Here is a 15,526-nt window from a genome sequence, read left to right on the forward strand (position 1 = left end):
ATCGGACCCCCGAGATTGGTCGACCCCACACGTTATCTGAATCCTGTCCCACGATGTCAGACTTGCCTGACCTCTGCTCTCCGGCTGATTTTTAGTCCCATAGACAGACCACCTTGCCTTAACTGCAGGATGTGAGGGAAAACCTTACTTCTGGGTTTCAGGTCTGAAAATCCTCCTTCCACCACCCCCTCCCCTCGCATTCTCTTCCCGGCTCTGGTTAAATATCGAAGCTCGTGTTCACAGGCAGAAATGAAGGATTGTCAGACCATCTCAGGACCAGCGATTTCCCAATACAATGGGTGTGATGTGTTTACCGATTACAGGGGCAAGTTAACACATTGCTTATTGTTTACAGTCTTTGGGAAGCCAACCTCTAAGCCTTTCTCATTAGCATTTTAACCAAGGTGTCTTATTGCTTTTTTAAAAAACTTCTAAATACACGTTGCTTTAAATACATCCCTTAAAGCATAACTCCTTTTTTTCCAATCTTAATCCTTTCTGTGGAAAAATATTCAAAAAGATGTCGGCACATCAGGACGTGGTAAAAGCATGCTTTCAGTCGTAATCTACTTGCATTCGAGTAGATAAGGGTGGTTGATTGTATTCATTATTAAAGAGTGTTCAATTACAGTCACCCCGACAAATGTAATTATTGATCATTTTTTGTTCTTCAGCCCATTGGAACGGGGTTGGCGGAAACAAAAGGAAGGCGCCCCCCCTCAGCCCAAGGTGCGTTTACGGCAGGAGGTGGTCAGTGTGAATGCACAGAGGAGAGGCCAGCGCATTGCTATACCTGTAAAGAAACTACTCGCCAAGGAAAAGAGACCCTATGGACTGGGGATGGTGGGAAAGCTAACAAATCGAACATATCGCAAGCGGATAGACAGCTATGTAAAGAAACAGATAGATAATATGGATGATCACCGGTAAGAAGAGCAATCCGATTTGAATTTGTAGATTATTTAATATCAAATATCTTGGCATCTGTCTATATGCTGGTAGTGAGTATCAGTGATTACATGGGTTCTCTTTATTCCAAGGGTGTTGAGATGCTTTTGACAATGGAATGTTACCCATACGAACCTCCTGTGCTCCCACCTCAGAATTATATATGAAGTGTGCCTTTCTGGCCAGTTTTAGTTCTATTTCTGTAGTTCAGTTCGGAGGTTAGCTCAGAAGTTGGCATTTACTGTTTGTTGCACATATTTTCAAGCGCTACCATTCGTCCCTCTTCGTTGATGGCCATGTTTGTGGCAATGTAGAATATAAACGAATGTGTTTAGAAAAATGCTGTTTATGATTTTTTTTAATCCCTCGCTCCCTTTTTGACAATTTACTCCTTTTCTCGTCTCTTGAAGGCATTGACTCCTTCTGGGCTATGGTTCTACAGCCACTGGATTCCCTCTACAACCTCACCCAAGGGGTTCATTTTCATGTGTGAATCTAGACGCTGATTGCTAGCAGATTATTCAAACCTTGCAGTCCAGCACAATCCCGTCGTCACCCAATGGCCACACATGGCACAGTGGGGTGGGGGGGGGATTGCTGGATAGGAACGAGAACCCTAACCAAGTTCCCAACCCCGAATTCAGGAGTGCCAAGGTCAATTGTAGCACTTTGCTTGCTCTGGCTGTGATCAAAGTGACTTGGCTCAGACCGGGGATCAAACCTGGAACCTGCCTAGTCTATATGGCTCCGCTGTTCACTGCCTAAACCAGCTGACATGTTGGTAAAGCACACTATTGGGCAAATATTTCCGCTCAGTTTGCGCTGTTTTTTTTCAGCGCAATTCACCTGAAATCGGCCAGACCTGTGCAAAAGATTTAGGAATTAAAGGCGCAAATAATATCCAAATAATAATCGAGTTTCTGCAATCTTCTGCACTCGTGCTGGAAGCAAGCCCCACCCACAACACTGACCATCCCCCAGATCGAATTGATCACCACTGCAATTTCTCGCTAACTGCGCCCGTTTGCAGGCCTCTGAGAAAATTCTTAAAATTAAGCTTTTTTTTAGCACGAGGACACTAATTGGCACATTTTAAAAGCTTTCTAAAAAAAAAAAATCATGTACTATATATACTATAGCTGACTATTGTACATAAATATCATAGTAAATGGTTCTGTATAGATTTTTAAAGTAATTTTCAGATCTTTAAAACCGGGTTGCTCACCGGTTGGGCTCTGGACCCTGATTAAAATGCTTAGTTTTTTGTAATAAACCCACTTTCAACTGCGTTAATCAAAGTGCACCAAGTTATCACTCTTGTATATCTATTAAGGAATATTTTTGAATGCATCTTTTTAAAATTAGGTTTTAAAATGCTGCGCTGAATCAAAACTGGTTGGGCTGGCTCTTGGAAAATGTTATGTTCAGCGATATGCAACTGAGCAGAAACTTGAGCCAAAAAAACTCCGCTTCTTAAACTATTTCTTAATTTTGAGCACAATTTGTGCCCGGATCGCCGATTATGCCCAAGAAGGAAACTCTTGGCCCCTGTTACTGTTTTCAAAAAATAGACATGTTAGGTAACGTTTTAAGAACTTAGAATATATTTATTTGAGCTTATCTGCAGTTGATACTGAAAAATGATGTGAATAAACCATTAATGTGTCAGAGCCGGAAAGTCAAAGTTAATACATAGCATTTGCAAAGATGAAAATGGGAGATAGATTCTGATCTTACGAATTTGCGCGCTCCTTAGAATTGGCCCTTAAACTCAAACAAAATCTTTCAATGCAATCAGATTACACTGAATTGAATGGGGAAAATATATTGCCTCTTAAAACATTATATACTTGAGCAGGGTGTACACTTCACAAGACTAAGTAGAGTTGAGTGTGCATCCAAATTAGCTTCTGTCCTGAATACTTAACTGAGAAAGATGATTGTAATATGGATTCGGTATACTTTGAGACTATCCATTTGAGAGAGTGCCCCAGCAGGAAAGCTGTATTCAATTTAGATCAAGTTGACATAAATTTTAATTCCCACGACCATTCCCTTTTAATTATCCTGGGTGTGGTGCTGCATGTTTATTACTAGTACTTCTACACTATGAACTCCTACATGGCAGGCAAGCCCCGCGTGGGCAGAGGAACGTTTCAAGGACACCCTCAAAGCCTCCTTGATGAAATGCAACATCACCACCGACACCTGGGAGTCCCTGGCCAAAGACCGCCCTAAGTGGAGGAAGAGCATCGGGGAGGGTGCTGAGCACCTCGAGTCTTGTCGCCGAGAGCATGCAGAAACCAGGCGCAGGCAGCGGAAGGAGCGTGCGGCAAACCAGACTCCCCACCCACCCGTTCCTTCAACCACTGTCTGTCCCACCTGTGACAGAGACTGTAATTCCCGTATTGGATTGTACAGTCACCTAATAACTTACTTTTAAAGTGGAAGCAAGTCTTCCTCGATTTCGAGGGACTGCCTATGATGATGAGTAAATGAGAAGCTGATCGACAGGTCTTGGAGCCTTCAGGAATGTTAACAGGACTTTACTCGTGTTGTCATTTCTGTAATTCTGTAATATTACAGATGGGCTTCATGTAGTAAAGTTACATATTTAAGACATTGGCCATGATATAAACCTCCCTGCACCTACTCACTGCAGGCAGGAGAGTGTCGGGGTGGGTGTTAAAAATGTAAAAGCGGGGAACACATCTCCAACCCACTTCACACGGCCCACAGTGTAATTGGGAGTCTGATTTAAATTTAACAGTTGCTGTGCAGGTTTCCCAGTGCTTCCCCTGTACCTCACCCCCCAAGGAGGCCTTCGGCCTTTCCTCTGCTAATCCCGGACTCGCTCTTCCCGCTCCCCCCGCCGCAATCACAAAACCCCCCCCCCCCCCCAAAGCTCCAATCTCTCGCTCCCTCCCGATTGCCGGGAACGGTCCCCATGTGTCCGTGGCTGCGGCCTCCTGCCACTGCTTTTCCCGCCCAGCAACCTGTCAATTTGGCTGGTTGTCGGGCGTGAAACAAAAGTGAATAATTACAACGAGTTTCTGCCGTTAAGTTCGGCAGGGCCTCCACTTCCCTGGTCTTGTTGGATTTCCCCTCCGCAACCTCACCCCACCACCCCCCCTCCCCGGTACCCCGTGAAAATCGGGGACGTGGCTCAATTTATGAGAAGCTAAATTTTACATTAGCTGTAATGTTAATTGTTCAAACAATTACTTCAAAACAATTTGTTTGGTCACTGACAGCTGCTCCCTTTTCCTTTCAGGCCATTTTTCACCTACTGGATTACATTTGTGCATATATTGATCACTATCCTAGCAGTGTGTATCTATGGAATTGCTCCAATAGGATTTTCTCAACATGAAACTGTAGATTCAGTAAGTATTAGATTAATAAGAAAGAAATCCTTTTATATCCCCAGCACCAGGTAAGAATTCTCAGAGGCCATTGGTTTTATGGAACCCAAACATGACTTCTATTTGAGTTCATATCTCTAAAGTAATTTAGCCATAGTCTGTAAACTTTGGAAGTATTTTGTTATGCTTCTGCTTCTGTTATCTGGACTATTTAATACTCGCGTCCGATCTGACAATCTTTTGTGTTTTACTTTGTTTGTTGTAATGTTTTTTTTAAAATGATTACTCCTATTTTTTTAATGGGACATTTCATTAACCGTGACATCAAGAAATGCTTTTTTCCATATCCAGCTTCTATGAATACATTCAAACAAAAGTAACATATCTCAGCAAATTGCATGCAGAAAGTTAAGGGCTGTATTTTCCACTGCTCACTAATTTTTAGCAAAACCATGTCTACTTTTCTGTTTAAAACTATTGGCTCAAAAATAGTGGCCAGAGGCTTCCTATGGGTGGAGGCCTCCGACCGAAATGTTTTTTACGAAAATACCTGGTGGTCCCGGAGGAACGTAGACTTGTGCTCCGAGGCTGAATTGCGCAGTCCAGCGTACGGGCCCATGTCTTCCAGGCGTATGCGTATCCTGGGATCAGGTGAGCCTAGACCACCAATCGCAATGTAGTATTCTCATTCATAGAGGGGCTAAAATTCCGGCCTCGTCGGGTTCGTATGGAATACGTACAGACCCGGCGAGGCCCCGCAAAAGCCTGTTTTCGGCGCATAATGCGCATGCGCCAAAAACCGGCTTTTCTAATCTGCCAAGTTTTGGCTTGACAGATCACGCGCATCCCCACAGCTAGGACATTCGCTGGGCAAGTGTTGGGCAAATAGCCCAATCTCTCCCGCGCAAAAGTCCGTAAAACTCTTGCACCTGGTAAAAGCAGGCGCATAGCCTACTTTCACCAGTGTAAGAGTTTTAAAACACACAAAAATAAAAATTAAACACACATTTTAATGTTAAAAACCTTGTCCACTAAGGTAAGTTTATTTTATACCCTATTAAAACACTTTAAACAAAAATCCCAAAAATATATATTTTTTTCTGAAGCATTTAATGAACTTTAATTTCAATTAATTATAATTATGTGAGGTGTGTTATTTTTTTAATGTTGTGTTTAGTGTGTTTGGGTACGGAGTTCTCATTGCTGTTAATGAGAATACTGTACCTGATTGCACCTTCTGCGTCCCAACCTCGAGGATGGGAGCGCACTTCGAAGTGCGGGGAAGAGAAAGCTTCCTACTAGAATCGCAGGCGCCTCCGGGACAACCAGATAAATTTGTAAAAAAATTCTCGGGTCGGAAGCGTCCGACGGAAGGAAGCCTCTGACCCGAATTTCAGGCCCAATTATAATGGGAGCTCTGAGCTGCCATTACTATCAATGAGAATACCCCTAAAATCAAATAAAACATCAACATAAATCTTTTTTAAAAACCACTTCACTTTTTAAAAATTAATAGAAATTGCATTAAATTAAATGTTTTAGAGAAAAATGTATTTTTTAAATGTTTTAATAGTGTTAAAAATAAACTTAGCTTCATAGACAGGATTTTTAACATAAAAGTAAGTAATAACATTTGATTTTTCTATGTTTTAAAACTCCTGCACTGGTAAAAGTAGGCTATACGACTGCGTTTACCAGACGTAAGAGTTTGAAAGACATTCCCTGGGCATGAGTTGGACAAATAGCCCAAATCTCCGCCCGCAAATGTCCTTCTCCCGGGGGTGCGTGTGATCTGTCAAATTTTCGCGCCAGTGTCTTTGAATTCTTTGCCTGTTCCCTTCAGTGTTCTACAGTCTGTCTGAAAGGGACTTTTAATATTCTCCTCCAATTGCTATGAGATGGAGGGTTAGATATTCCTCCACGACAGTGCCTGAAGCTGGATGATTTAGCAGCATAAAACCAAGCAAGGTGGAGCGTTGACAAATCTGCGGCCCGGCATTAAAGAAGACCGTCCCCCTTCCCTTCCCTGCCATATGTAAATGGTGATGGGGCCTGGAAATCTGCCCGATTTCACTACATTCCACCAACCCTGCTGCCGATCCCAAGGATTACCAGGAGAGAGGTGGCGGTAGACCGTGTAGTAGCAGGAAAGGTCCACTGAAGCCCTCATTTTAGGCCTCAGTTCAGTCCAAGGTCTAAAAGGAAACTTACAAGGAGATCTTTAGGGTTCTTCTGCCTCCTTAAATTTGGTCTGCTCCTCTTCTGGTATGATGCTGCAGCCCCACCACACCTCGCTCCCTCGTGAAGGTGGGTTCCCTCCCGATGGTGGAAAATGGGTGGGGCTGGCAGACGAAGATCTCCCCTCTGGTGTAGAGCCCATCACAGAGGACAATCCATGCTTTTAGCTGCATGTAGTTTCGCTGTTGGTTCTGGTCTTCTCATTCTGGCACTAGATTAATTTTGCTTCACATTTATTATTCCCATCTCGCAGGTTTAATTATTTTCATTTGCTTTCCCAGATTTTAAGAAATAAAGGTGTCTATGAAAATGTTAAATTTGTGCAGCAAGAAAATTTCTGGATTGGACCAAACTCTGTAAGTGAGTTTGAATTCTGTTTAGAAGCTTTTATTTTAACTTCTTTCTGTAAGGATTGTTGTAATCGCAACAGTAGTTGATCTATGGAGAAATGAACTCTTGAATTAATGTATCATTTAGTTTTTGTTTAAAGTTCAGTGTACCTACATTACATATTGTGATTTCTGTGCTTGGATTTCTATAACTGGGAAAAGATAATGGCCTAGAAATACGGCCATTTTTAGGGCGCTAAGAGGTCTTTTAAGCCTATATTATGGCAGGCGGGAAGCACACCCTCATTATGAGCTTTAAGTGCACCACTTGCCATATTGGTAAAAACCAGAAAATTGGCGTAGGGTTCCCTCGCTTGAAACCGGCCTGAAGCCCTTTACATAGATAATGTCTGATTAAGGTCCCCACTGCAAGGTTGGTTTGCCCTGAGGCTGTACTGCAGAAAATCAGGTCTGCATGCGGTCCTTAAAGTGACCACTGTTGGCTACAACCAACAACGTAAGCATTAAAAATATACTTGGCTGACTGTGGAGCTGGGAGGAGCAGGAGTACACATGTCACATTCTGCACTTTCAAGAAGAAGCTTCTTAAAAGTGAACTGTTTGAATCAAAATTGTGAAAATGGGTATATCATTTAGTGCTCCTCTCTATCCCTGATTTTTTTTTTTGGAGGCCAAAGACGATGAACAATGGCCTTCCATTATCAGCCTGCAAGGCTTAAGCAACAAAAGTAGAGACATCTTTTCAAATGGACTTGCTCTTTAAACAATGTTGGATATCCCACCTTCGAATCAGCCAACTGCCTGTGAGGGATGAATTATGCACAGCAAGTTTGTTTCAAAATGAAATTAAGTGCCGTCCTGGAAGATGCGTTTGGGCTCAAACATGCATCACTCAGCACAAAACCTGCAGTACAGTGTTCCTCCCCACCATCCACGACCGTCACGGAAAATTAACCTCCAGCCCCCTCCCCAACCTTTCCTAATACTCCACTCTCTACAGTAAGCCTTAGTACTGTTGTATTTCTCTGTACCTAATCACCAGGTATGTGGTAGAAAAGAGAATTGAACACAGTTATCAAATTTTCTTTGACCACTGGATTATAAAGCATTAACACAACCCCTGAAGGTTTGTATTCTTCTGTCCCAAGAAGCAGTTCCAAGTTGCAGTGTGCACTTCCATACATAAGAACATAAGAAATAGGAACAGGAGTAGGTCATACGGCCCCTCGAGCCTGCTCCGCCATTCAATAAGATCATGGCTGATCTGATACAATGGCTGATACATTGGAGAGCTCATTTAATGCTATAGTTCTTCCTCCCATGCTGACTGGTATAACTCTGTGATCACGATTTCAATGCTGGAATTATTTATTGTGCCTTCATTTATTATTCTCTCTCTACCATATTCTTGATTAGTCTGGGCTTTCTTTTACTGGATTTGGCCATTATTGTGATCATGTTGTTGTTGTTGCAGGAGGCCTTAATCCACCTTGGAGCAAAGTTCTCTCCTTGTATGAGGCAAGACCTGCAAGTGCATGATTTAATTACAAAGGAAAGACAAGAGGAAAATAAATCAGCCTGCTGTGTACGAAACGACAAGTCAGGGTGCGTTCAAACCTCAGAGAAAGGGTGCTCGGTAGGTAAATGTTTTCCAGGAAAAAGATGTTTAAAGCACAAGGATAAGAAGAGATGCTGCCACTTTTTGCTGGTTAATACACTATTTAAGTTATTTCTGGAGAGGCAGCTTTAAATCCTGCCAGTGATAGTTAAAGGAAGATCTACACATATCTAACCTTACAGTGCCGGGTCAGAAAGGATCCTGAGCCTTACTGAGTGACTGGAACTCTGAAGGTAATTTGCTAAATGCACAGTATATCAATGTCAAACCCCAAACGGAGTTCACTCTACAATCACTCTTCAAGAGAGTACAGTGCATAGGAATGTTAAACTGGTACAGTGGGGTTGTTCTGGGAAATTAGGTTTTCTGTAGAATAAAGTCAGCATCACAACTTGCCACATACATATACAGTGTATGTATTCGCCAATTGAAGAAATTACTCTCCCATCCATAAATCATGCTGAATAATACTGTGAATGGCTGCCTGTGGGTTTTTTTCTCCAGAACTTGATTTTTAGGGGAAAACATAATAAACGTGTTTGTTTAGGTGCAGTGATCTTAATTCTGGTCTGTTAATGAGCTATAAGTGGTGGTGTCCCAGCAATATGATTCCCTTAAGTAGGGGAAGGGGATGAGGTGCATTCACTTTGCCCATGTATACCCCTAGCAACATTGGGGGTATCAGGAATACTTGTCCTCTCGGGCTAAGGGCTGTCTGTATAGCACAGGTGAACAGTACACTTGCAAATTTCCATTATTGTTCTGGATATTCAGTCTGGTCAGGATGACGTATCCAGAGTGACAAGTACTCACATAATGTAGCTAGATGACCTTTACTAACATATAATGAGGGAGAGAGAGAATAATTTTTTTCAGAAATATACTTGTATGTGTGTTTTTTTTTCAAGTTGATACTTCATTTATGATTTTTAATTATTTACGTGGCTGCACAATCTATTGCAAACTGTCATCAGTGCTATTAATAAGGATTTGACTTGTTGTAAGCGTGTGCTCCAAGCTCCTCTCCCCATGTCACAGGATTGTGCCCAAGGTGGGGCCTCAAGGACTTTCAGAAAAGGGACAGGAAGCATAGGCCGGGAATTTCCTCAGAGTTGCTTCTGTTCCACCACCGAGACTGCGCCGGAGGTACACCAGAAAGCCCATCTCCACAGGTAAATGGGGGCTTCAGCTGCACTTCAGGCAGTGGCAGAGAGGTAGCAGCTCCAAGGACATTCCCAGCCACAGGGTTTGGCACCAAAAAGTGTCCGTTTTGGTGGGGCTGTTTCTGAAGTCGATCCAATCAAATCATAGACAGGGAGCACTCTGTCTACCTCAACTGTACTTTTGAATGTTACAAAACAAATGTCTAACAGAATATAATGTTTCTTTCAGTCAACTCTTGCTGTTTGGGTAAAGTGGCCACATCACAATAGTGCTCCAGCACTGGCTGACAAAAGCATCCGGCAGTATGGCTCAGTGTGTCACCAGGATCCTAGGTAATTATGTCATGTATTATTAACCAGAGAAAAATAATTGGTCGAGAAGTTAATTCTGACTCAACTGTATCCTCCTTATAGAGGTTAAAGCTCTCTGAATAATAAAGGCAGTGTATAACTAAGCCATTTTGACCAAAAGCTCTCAGGTTTGATCCCCGTGCTATACTGAATAGTTAATCAGAGCCAGGTAACAGGGGTAATACAATTGGTTTCAGCACATTTGGGCTAGAGAGGCAGAGGCAACCATGGTTTGAGCTCCAGATCACTATCAGTGACAGCTGCTGTATTACCGATCTGAGGACATTGGGTGAGGACAGAATCCGGCTTAGGTGTGATGCCTCCCCTGGTGTAATAGCCTGCCAACACTCACTATCTAGGCTCTCGCTTGGAAGGAGGACACCTGAGGAATTGTATCTCACAATAATCAGTAGAGGAAGAAATAAGTTGAGGAACAATCATTGTAAAACTCAAATTTATGAGGAAAAGAGGTTTTATTATCCATGCTAAAAATTTAACTTTGCAATTTCAGAAAGTAAAATGAGATTACTTTAGATTTTGTACAGATGGCCTTGAATTTTCTTGGGATGTGAACTTGGCAGTTATGATCGGATTTCACTCACCGATGCCTTCCAACGTTGACCGTGCTGAAATTTGGGGTGAGGGGGGTCAGTGGACCACGCGGACACTAGTGTCACTATGGGTACATCTCTGGCACCCGCCTCCCCGTGCACTGGAAACACTACGGCCCACCCTATGGTGGGTGTGGTGGTTGCCCATGGCTATATTCTCCTCAGTCCCCTATTTACATGGCTGATCTGTGGTTTTTTAATTAATTGTGCCATTTCTTTGGAGGTGTAGGCAGCTTCCCTGGTTTACACCACATCAGGGGAGCTCCTTTTCACCCAGCTATAGAGGCTGTTGAGCCTCAAATCACTCAGCATGCCAGCCTCCAGAGATGCACTAAATTCGAAGCCAGGCAAGCGGAAACCCCTGGCATAGGAGACCCTAACCCTAACCCCACTGCTCTGACAATATTTGCCATCTAAAGGGGCAGGAGGAGGATGCCGCCTTTACAAGGCAAGTCAGAACTTCCTGGAAATGGTGGAGACTCAGCACAACTGGGACTCCGATGTTTTCCGATGGCTTCCACTGGGCTCCATACCAGCGGGATATCGGTAGAACCCTCGAGGAATTTCGGTCCCAATATATTTAACCATGCACATTTTCTAAAACTTCCAATTTTGTTTTCTTTACAAATACCATGTCCAATTGTAGCTTGCTTCTTGGAGAGTGTCACCACTTGTAACTGAAAAAATGTGCAAGTTCCTTTGCACTGAGCTCTACTTTGAAACAACGTTCCAAGGAGTTTGTAACGTACATTGAGAGGAATAGACTCAAAATGTCCCCTAAACCTAATGCAGCTGCTCTGTGCTTCACATCAAATAATAACGCTCGATCCCTGAGAGAATCTGAGAACCTGCACTGAAAGCAGCGGGATCCCTGAGGATAAACCGTTGCCCTTGTTTGAACTGCCTTCCAGTCGAGGAGGGAGGAGATAAAATTCCCCCCGCGGTCTCGAACATAAATTAATGTCTATAAATTACAACAAATTCTTTACTGGAAATTGCCATAATTTTTAAAGATATTTTATTCCTTTGAAATTGGAATGTAACAATTTTTGACAATCATGTCCCTTGTTCTTCTCGATGCAGAGTTTAATGGAGGGTGGGGCAGGACAAAGGACAGAGGGAGGCTTGCCTGAATTCCCCATATACAGGGCCCAAGTTTCCACATGATTCACGCCTGATTTTTAGGAGCAACTGGTGGAGAACGGACTATTTTAGAAATCGCAATTCTCCACATTTTTTTTTTCTGCAGTTCTAGTCAGGTAGAACAGTTCTAGTTTAGAACAGAATTTTTTCTTCAAAAGGGGGCGTGTCCGGCCACTGACGCCTGATTTGAAAGTTTCCACAGTAAAAATGTACTCCAAACTAAAGTAGAATGGCGCCAGTGAAGATTTTTGTAGAACTGAAAAAACCTGTTCTACACATTAAAAAATCAGGCGCAGGTTACAAATTAGGCGTCCAGAACGAGGTGGGGGGGGGGGGGGAAGGGAACTCATTAAATTTGACAATAAATCCTTATTTATACTTCTACAAATATTATACAAATAAATCCAACCTAAATAAACATTTATAAGCCAAGAAAAGATTAAATAAACCATCTTCCTACCTGTGTGAAAGTGCTTCAGCCAGGGAGAATTCTGCAGTTGTTCGTGCCGCTGAGCGAGAGAGGGAGAGAGGGAGAGAGGGAGAGAGAGGGAGAGAGGGGGGGAGAGGGAGGGAGGGGAGGGAGAGGGTGGGGAGGGGAGGGAGAGGGAGGGAGAGGGTGGGGAGGGGAGGGATGGGAGGAGAGAGGGAGGGGGGTGAGAGGGAGGGAGGGGAAGGGGAGGGGAGAGGGAGGGAGGGGGGGAGAGGGAGGAGGGGGGAGAGAGGGGGGGAGGGGAGGGGGGGGAAGAGAGGGGAGGGGGGGAGGGGAGAGAGAGGGGAGGGGGGGAGAGAGGAGGGAGGGAGGGAGGGGGGGAGAGGGGAGAGAGAGGGAGGGAGGGGGGGAGAGAGAGGGAGGGAGGGAGGAGGGGAGAGAGAGGGAGGGAGGAGGGGAGAGAGAGGGACGGAGGGGAGAGAGAGGGACGGAGGGGAGAGAGAGGGACGGAGGGGGGAGGAGGGAGGAGGGGGGAGGGAGGAGGGGAGAGAGAGGGAGGGAGGGGGGAAGAGAGAGGGAGGGAGGAGGGGGGAGAGAGGAGGGGAGAGAGAGGGAGGGAGGAGGGGAGAGAGAGAGAGGGAGGGGGGGAGGGAGGGGGGGAGAGAGAGGGAGGGAGGGAGAGAGGGAGGGAGGGGGAGAGAGAGGGAGGGGGGGAGGGGAGAGAGAGGGAGGGGGGGAGGGGAGAGAGAGGGGGGGGGAGGGGAGAGAGAGAGAGGGGAGGGTCGGGTCGGGGAACAGGAGCGGGTGTCGGGGTGGGGGGAGCGGGTGTCGAGGGGGGGAGGGGAGCGCGGGTCGGGGGGGGGAAACGGGTGTCGGGTCGGGGCGGGGAGCGGGCCTCGGGTCGGGGCGGGGGGGGAGCGGGTGTCGGGGCGGTGGGGGGGGGGGAGAGCGGGTCTCGGTCGGGGCGGGGGGGGAGCGGGTCTCGGGTGTCGGGGGGGGGGGGGTGGAGCGGGTGTCGGGTCGGGTCTGGTCGGTGGGAGGGGGGAAGCGAGTGTCGGGTCTGGTCGGGCGGGGAGCAGGAGCTGGCCGTGGGAGGAGCCTCATTCACGCAGCCCCAGTGAGGCCATTGGGCCAGGGCTAGGGGCTGTGTGCTTCGGGCCCCTCCCACGGTAGCCTGGAGCTACTGCACTTGTGTACCGACTGTAGCGCGCATGTGCAGAGGTCCCGGCACTGTTTTCAGCGCCGGGACCTGGCTCCGCCCCCCCCACAGCTCGTGCCGGCTGCGCCGAGTGCCACAGGACCTGTAAGTCGGTGGAGAATACCGAGGATTTTTTTAGGCGCGAACAACGGGGCACCCGTTTTTTTTCTTGTGTAAACTTGGGCCCACAGTCCCACCATATGTAGCGTTGCACTGGGAGCACTCAAGATGAAAATTTGCCTCATGATTTATTTCAGCGTTGGTTTGCTAAGGGAAATAATAAACCCCAAATACTCGTATTCTTGCAGTGTAATTTATATTCGTTAATGCTCTCCTGCTCTACCTTTTCTTCAGGTTTTGTGTTGAACCTGGCTCTGTTCCTCCTCATGAATGGCCTGATGACATCACCAAATGGCCGGTAAGGCCTCACAACATTTCCTCGTGGATGTAAAGTACTCATTTTCCACTTAGCTGTGATGTTGCTACTCCTGGGCTGCAGTTGGCTTTTTTTTCCACTTCAATATAGTGCTTCAACGCTATGATTAGATGTTAATAACAGGTATTGAGAAGTATGTGTCGGCGATATCGCCGTGATTTTAGAGCCTTTTTTGGGTGATTGCTAGTAATGCAACAAATATTTGCTGTGATGCTGCAATATACCATGTTTGTATTAGGCTCGAGGTATGAGATTGTCTTGGACAGTAAAGAAAAACGAATCCAGACCCTCTCATTTACTCCTATTGTACAAACTTCCTGATACAAGTCAAAAATGTTGGTGTTGAGCACAATTTTTTCCACTGCTGTATTTTTTTTTAAGTAGTCCACACACTATTTTGCAATGTTCTGTACAGCTTGTCAGTACTTGTATGATCCGTTTAACCTGTGGTAATTTGAATGGATACCCTACTCCCCCACTCTGAGAGCTCATGCGTACTCTCATTGTACCTGACAAACAATTGTTAATGACTTAAAAGGATTCTGAGTCATTGATCACTAATCTGAATTCTGAATGTCTTTAGCACACAAAAATGATTAAACAGCAGCCTGCTTAACTGGTATTGCATTATCTGAGGTACTAAGGTGCCTTCCTCCCTAAACGCAATCATAAGACTAGCTCCACACAGATCCCCACACCAAGCAGATAACTATATACCAGAAATAAAAATAGAAAACGATGGAGACACTCAGCAGGTCAGGCAACATCTACAGAGCGAGAAACAGAGTTAACGTTTCAGGTCAATGATCTTTCATCAGAACTAAGGTCATTGACCTGAAACTTTAACTCTTGTCTCTCTCTGCATATACTGACCTGCTGAGTGTTTCTGTATTCACTTCCGATTTCCAGCAACCGCCACATTGTCCTTTTGAACTAAAGACCAGAGTTAATTGTAGTCATGGAGAGGTCAGCAGTCCAGAGACAGTTTTGGCATTCTGGTTGAAAGAGAGAGGGTGCAGGTAGTTTAACAGTGAGAGCTGCAAAGGGGAAACTTGAATCTAATGAGAGAAATCTTATATAAAGAACTTTCAATATTTACTTTTAAATTGGCGAATGAAACTGCAGGCTAGAGAAATGACCATACTTATCGGCCTTTGTTTGCATCAGTTTTCCAACCATTATGCATTCTTTCTGAAATTCTGAATGTGCAAATTTGAGATTTCTTCAGACATTCATTGTTTGTTCCAATATATCGTGGGCTGCTCAACATCAAGTAACCGCTTCCTTTACTGAAGCCATTGATGATGGTCATAAGCAGGCAATGTGATCCAATCAGAAACGACCCAGACAATGTTTACCATCCCGCTGAGTGACACACTAGGGCATGGCCACGCACCTTATGGTTTAAGATCAAGCGCAGTGAAACTAATGATGATGAGATGGTTTCTTTCATTATTCTTTTTCAGATTTGCACTAAAAGTACTGCTGGAAACCACACCAATCTTCCACACCTGGACTGTGTCATCACAGGCCGGCCCTGCTGTATTGGCACCAAAGGGAGGTGAGTATGTTATCGGTCGTATTACAGAACCTAGATGTGGGAAAACAAGTATAGTCTGAATCAAACATTTCAAAAAAAGAGCTAGCTAAATCTCCGGTTGGGAAGAGGATTGAA

The 15,526-nt window shown here is 44.9% G+C and overlaps 1 protein-coding gene across 11 annotated transcripts in view; it reads left to right on the forward strand.

Moving 5' to 3' along the window:
• The window catches only part of rhbdf1a (rhomboid 5 homolog 1a (Drosophila)), a 346,823-nt gene that overhangs the window by 306,044 nt on the left and 25,253 nt on the right, over positions 1-15,526 (forward strand). For all 11 annotated transcript variants that reach the window (XM_070901161.1, XM_070901163.1, XM_070901162.1 and 8 more), the window contains 7 exons: positions 675-926; positions 4,223-4,334; positions 6,833-6,907; positions 8,376-8,537; positions 9,912-10,015; positions 13,770-13,833; positions 15,318-15,412. In XM_070901161.1, the coding sequence (XP_070757262.1) occupies positions 675-926; positions 4,223-4,334; positions 6,833-6,907; positions 8,376-8,537; positions 9,912-10,015; positions 13,770-13,833; positions 15,318-15,412 (864 nt within the window). The remainder of the gene's footprint in view (positions 1-674; positions 927-4,222; positions 4,335-6,832; positions 6,908-8,375; positions 8,538-9,911; positions 10,016-13,769; positions 13,834-15,317; positions 15,413-15,526) is intronic.

Source organism: Pristiophorus japonicus, chromosome 15 (assembly GCF_044704955.1).
Source record: "Pristiophorus japonicus isolate sPriJap1 chromosome 15, sPriJap1.hap1, whole genome shotgun sequence".
Classification (NCBI taxonomy): Eukaryota; Metazoa; Chordata; class Chondrichthyes; family Pristiophoridae; genus Pristiophorus; species Pristiophorus japonicus.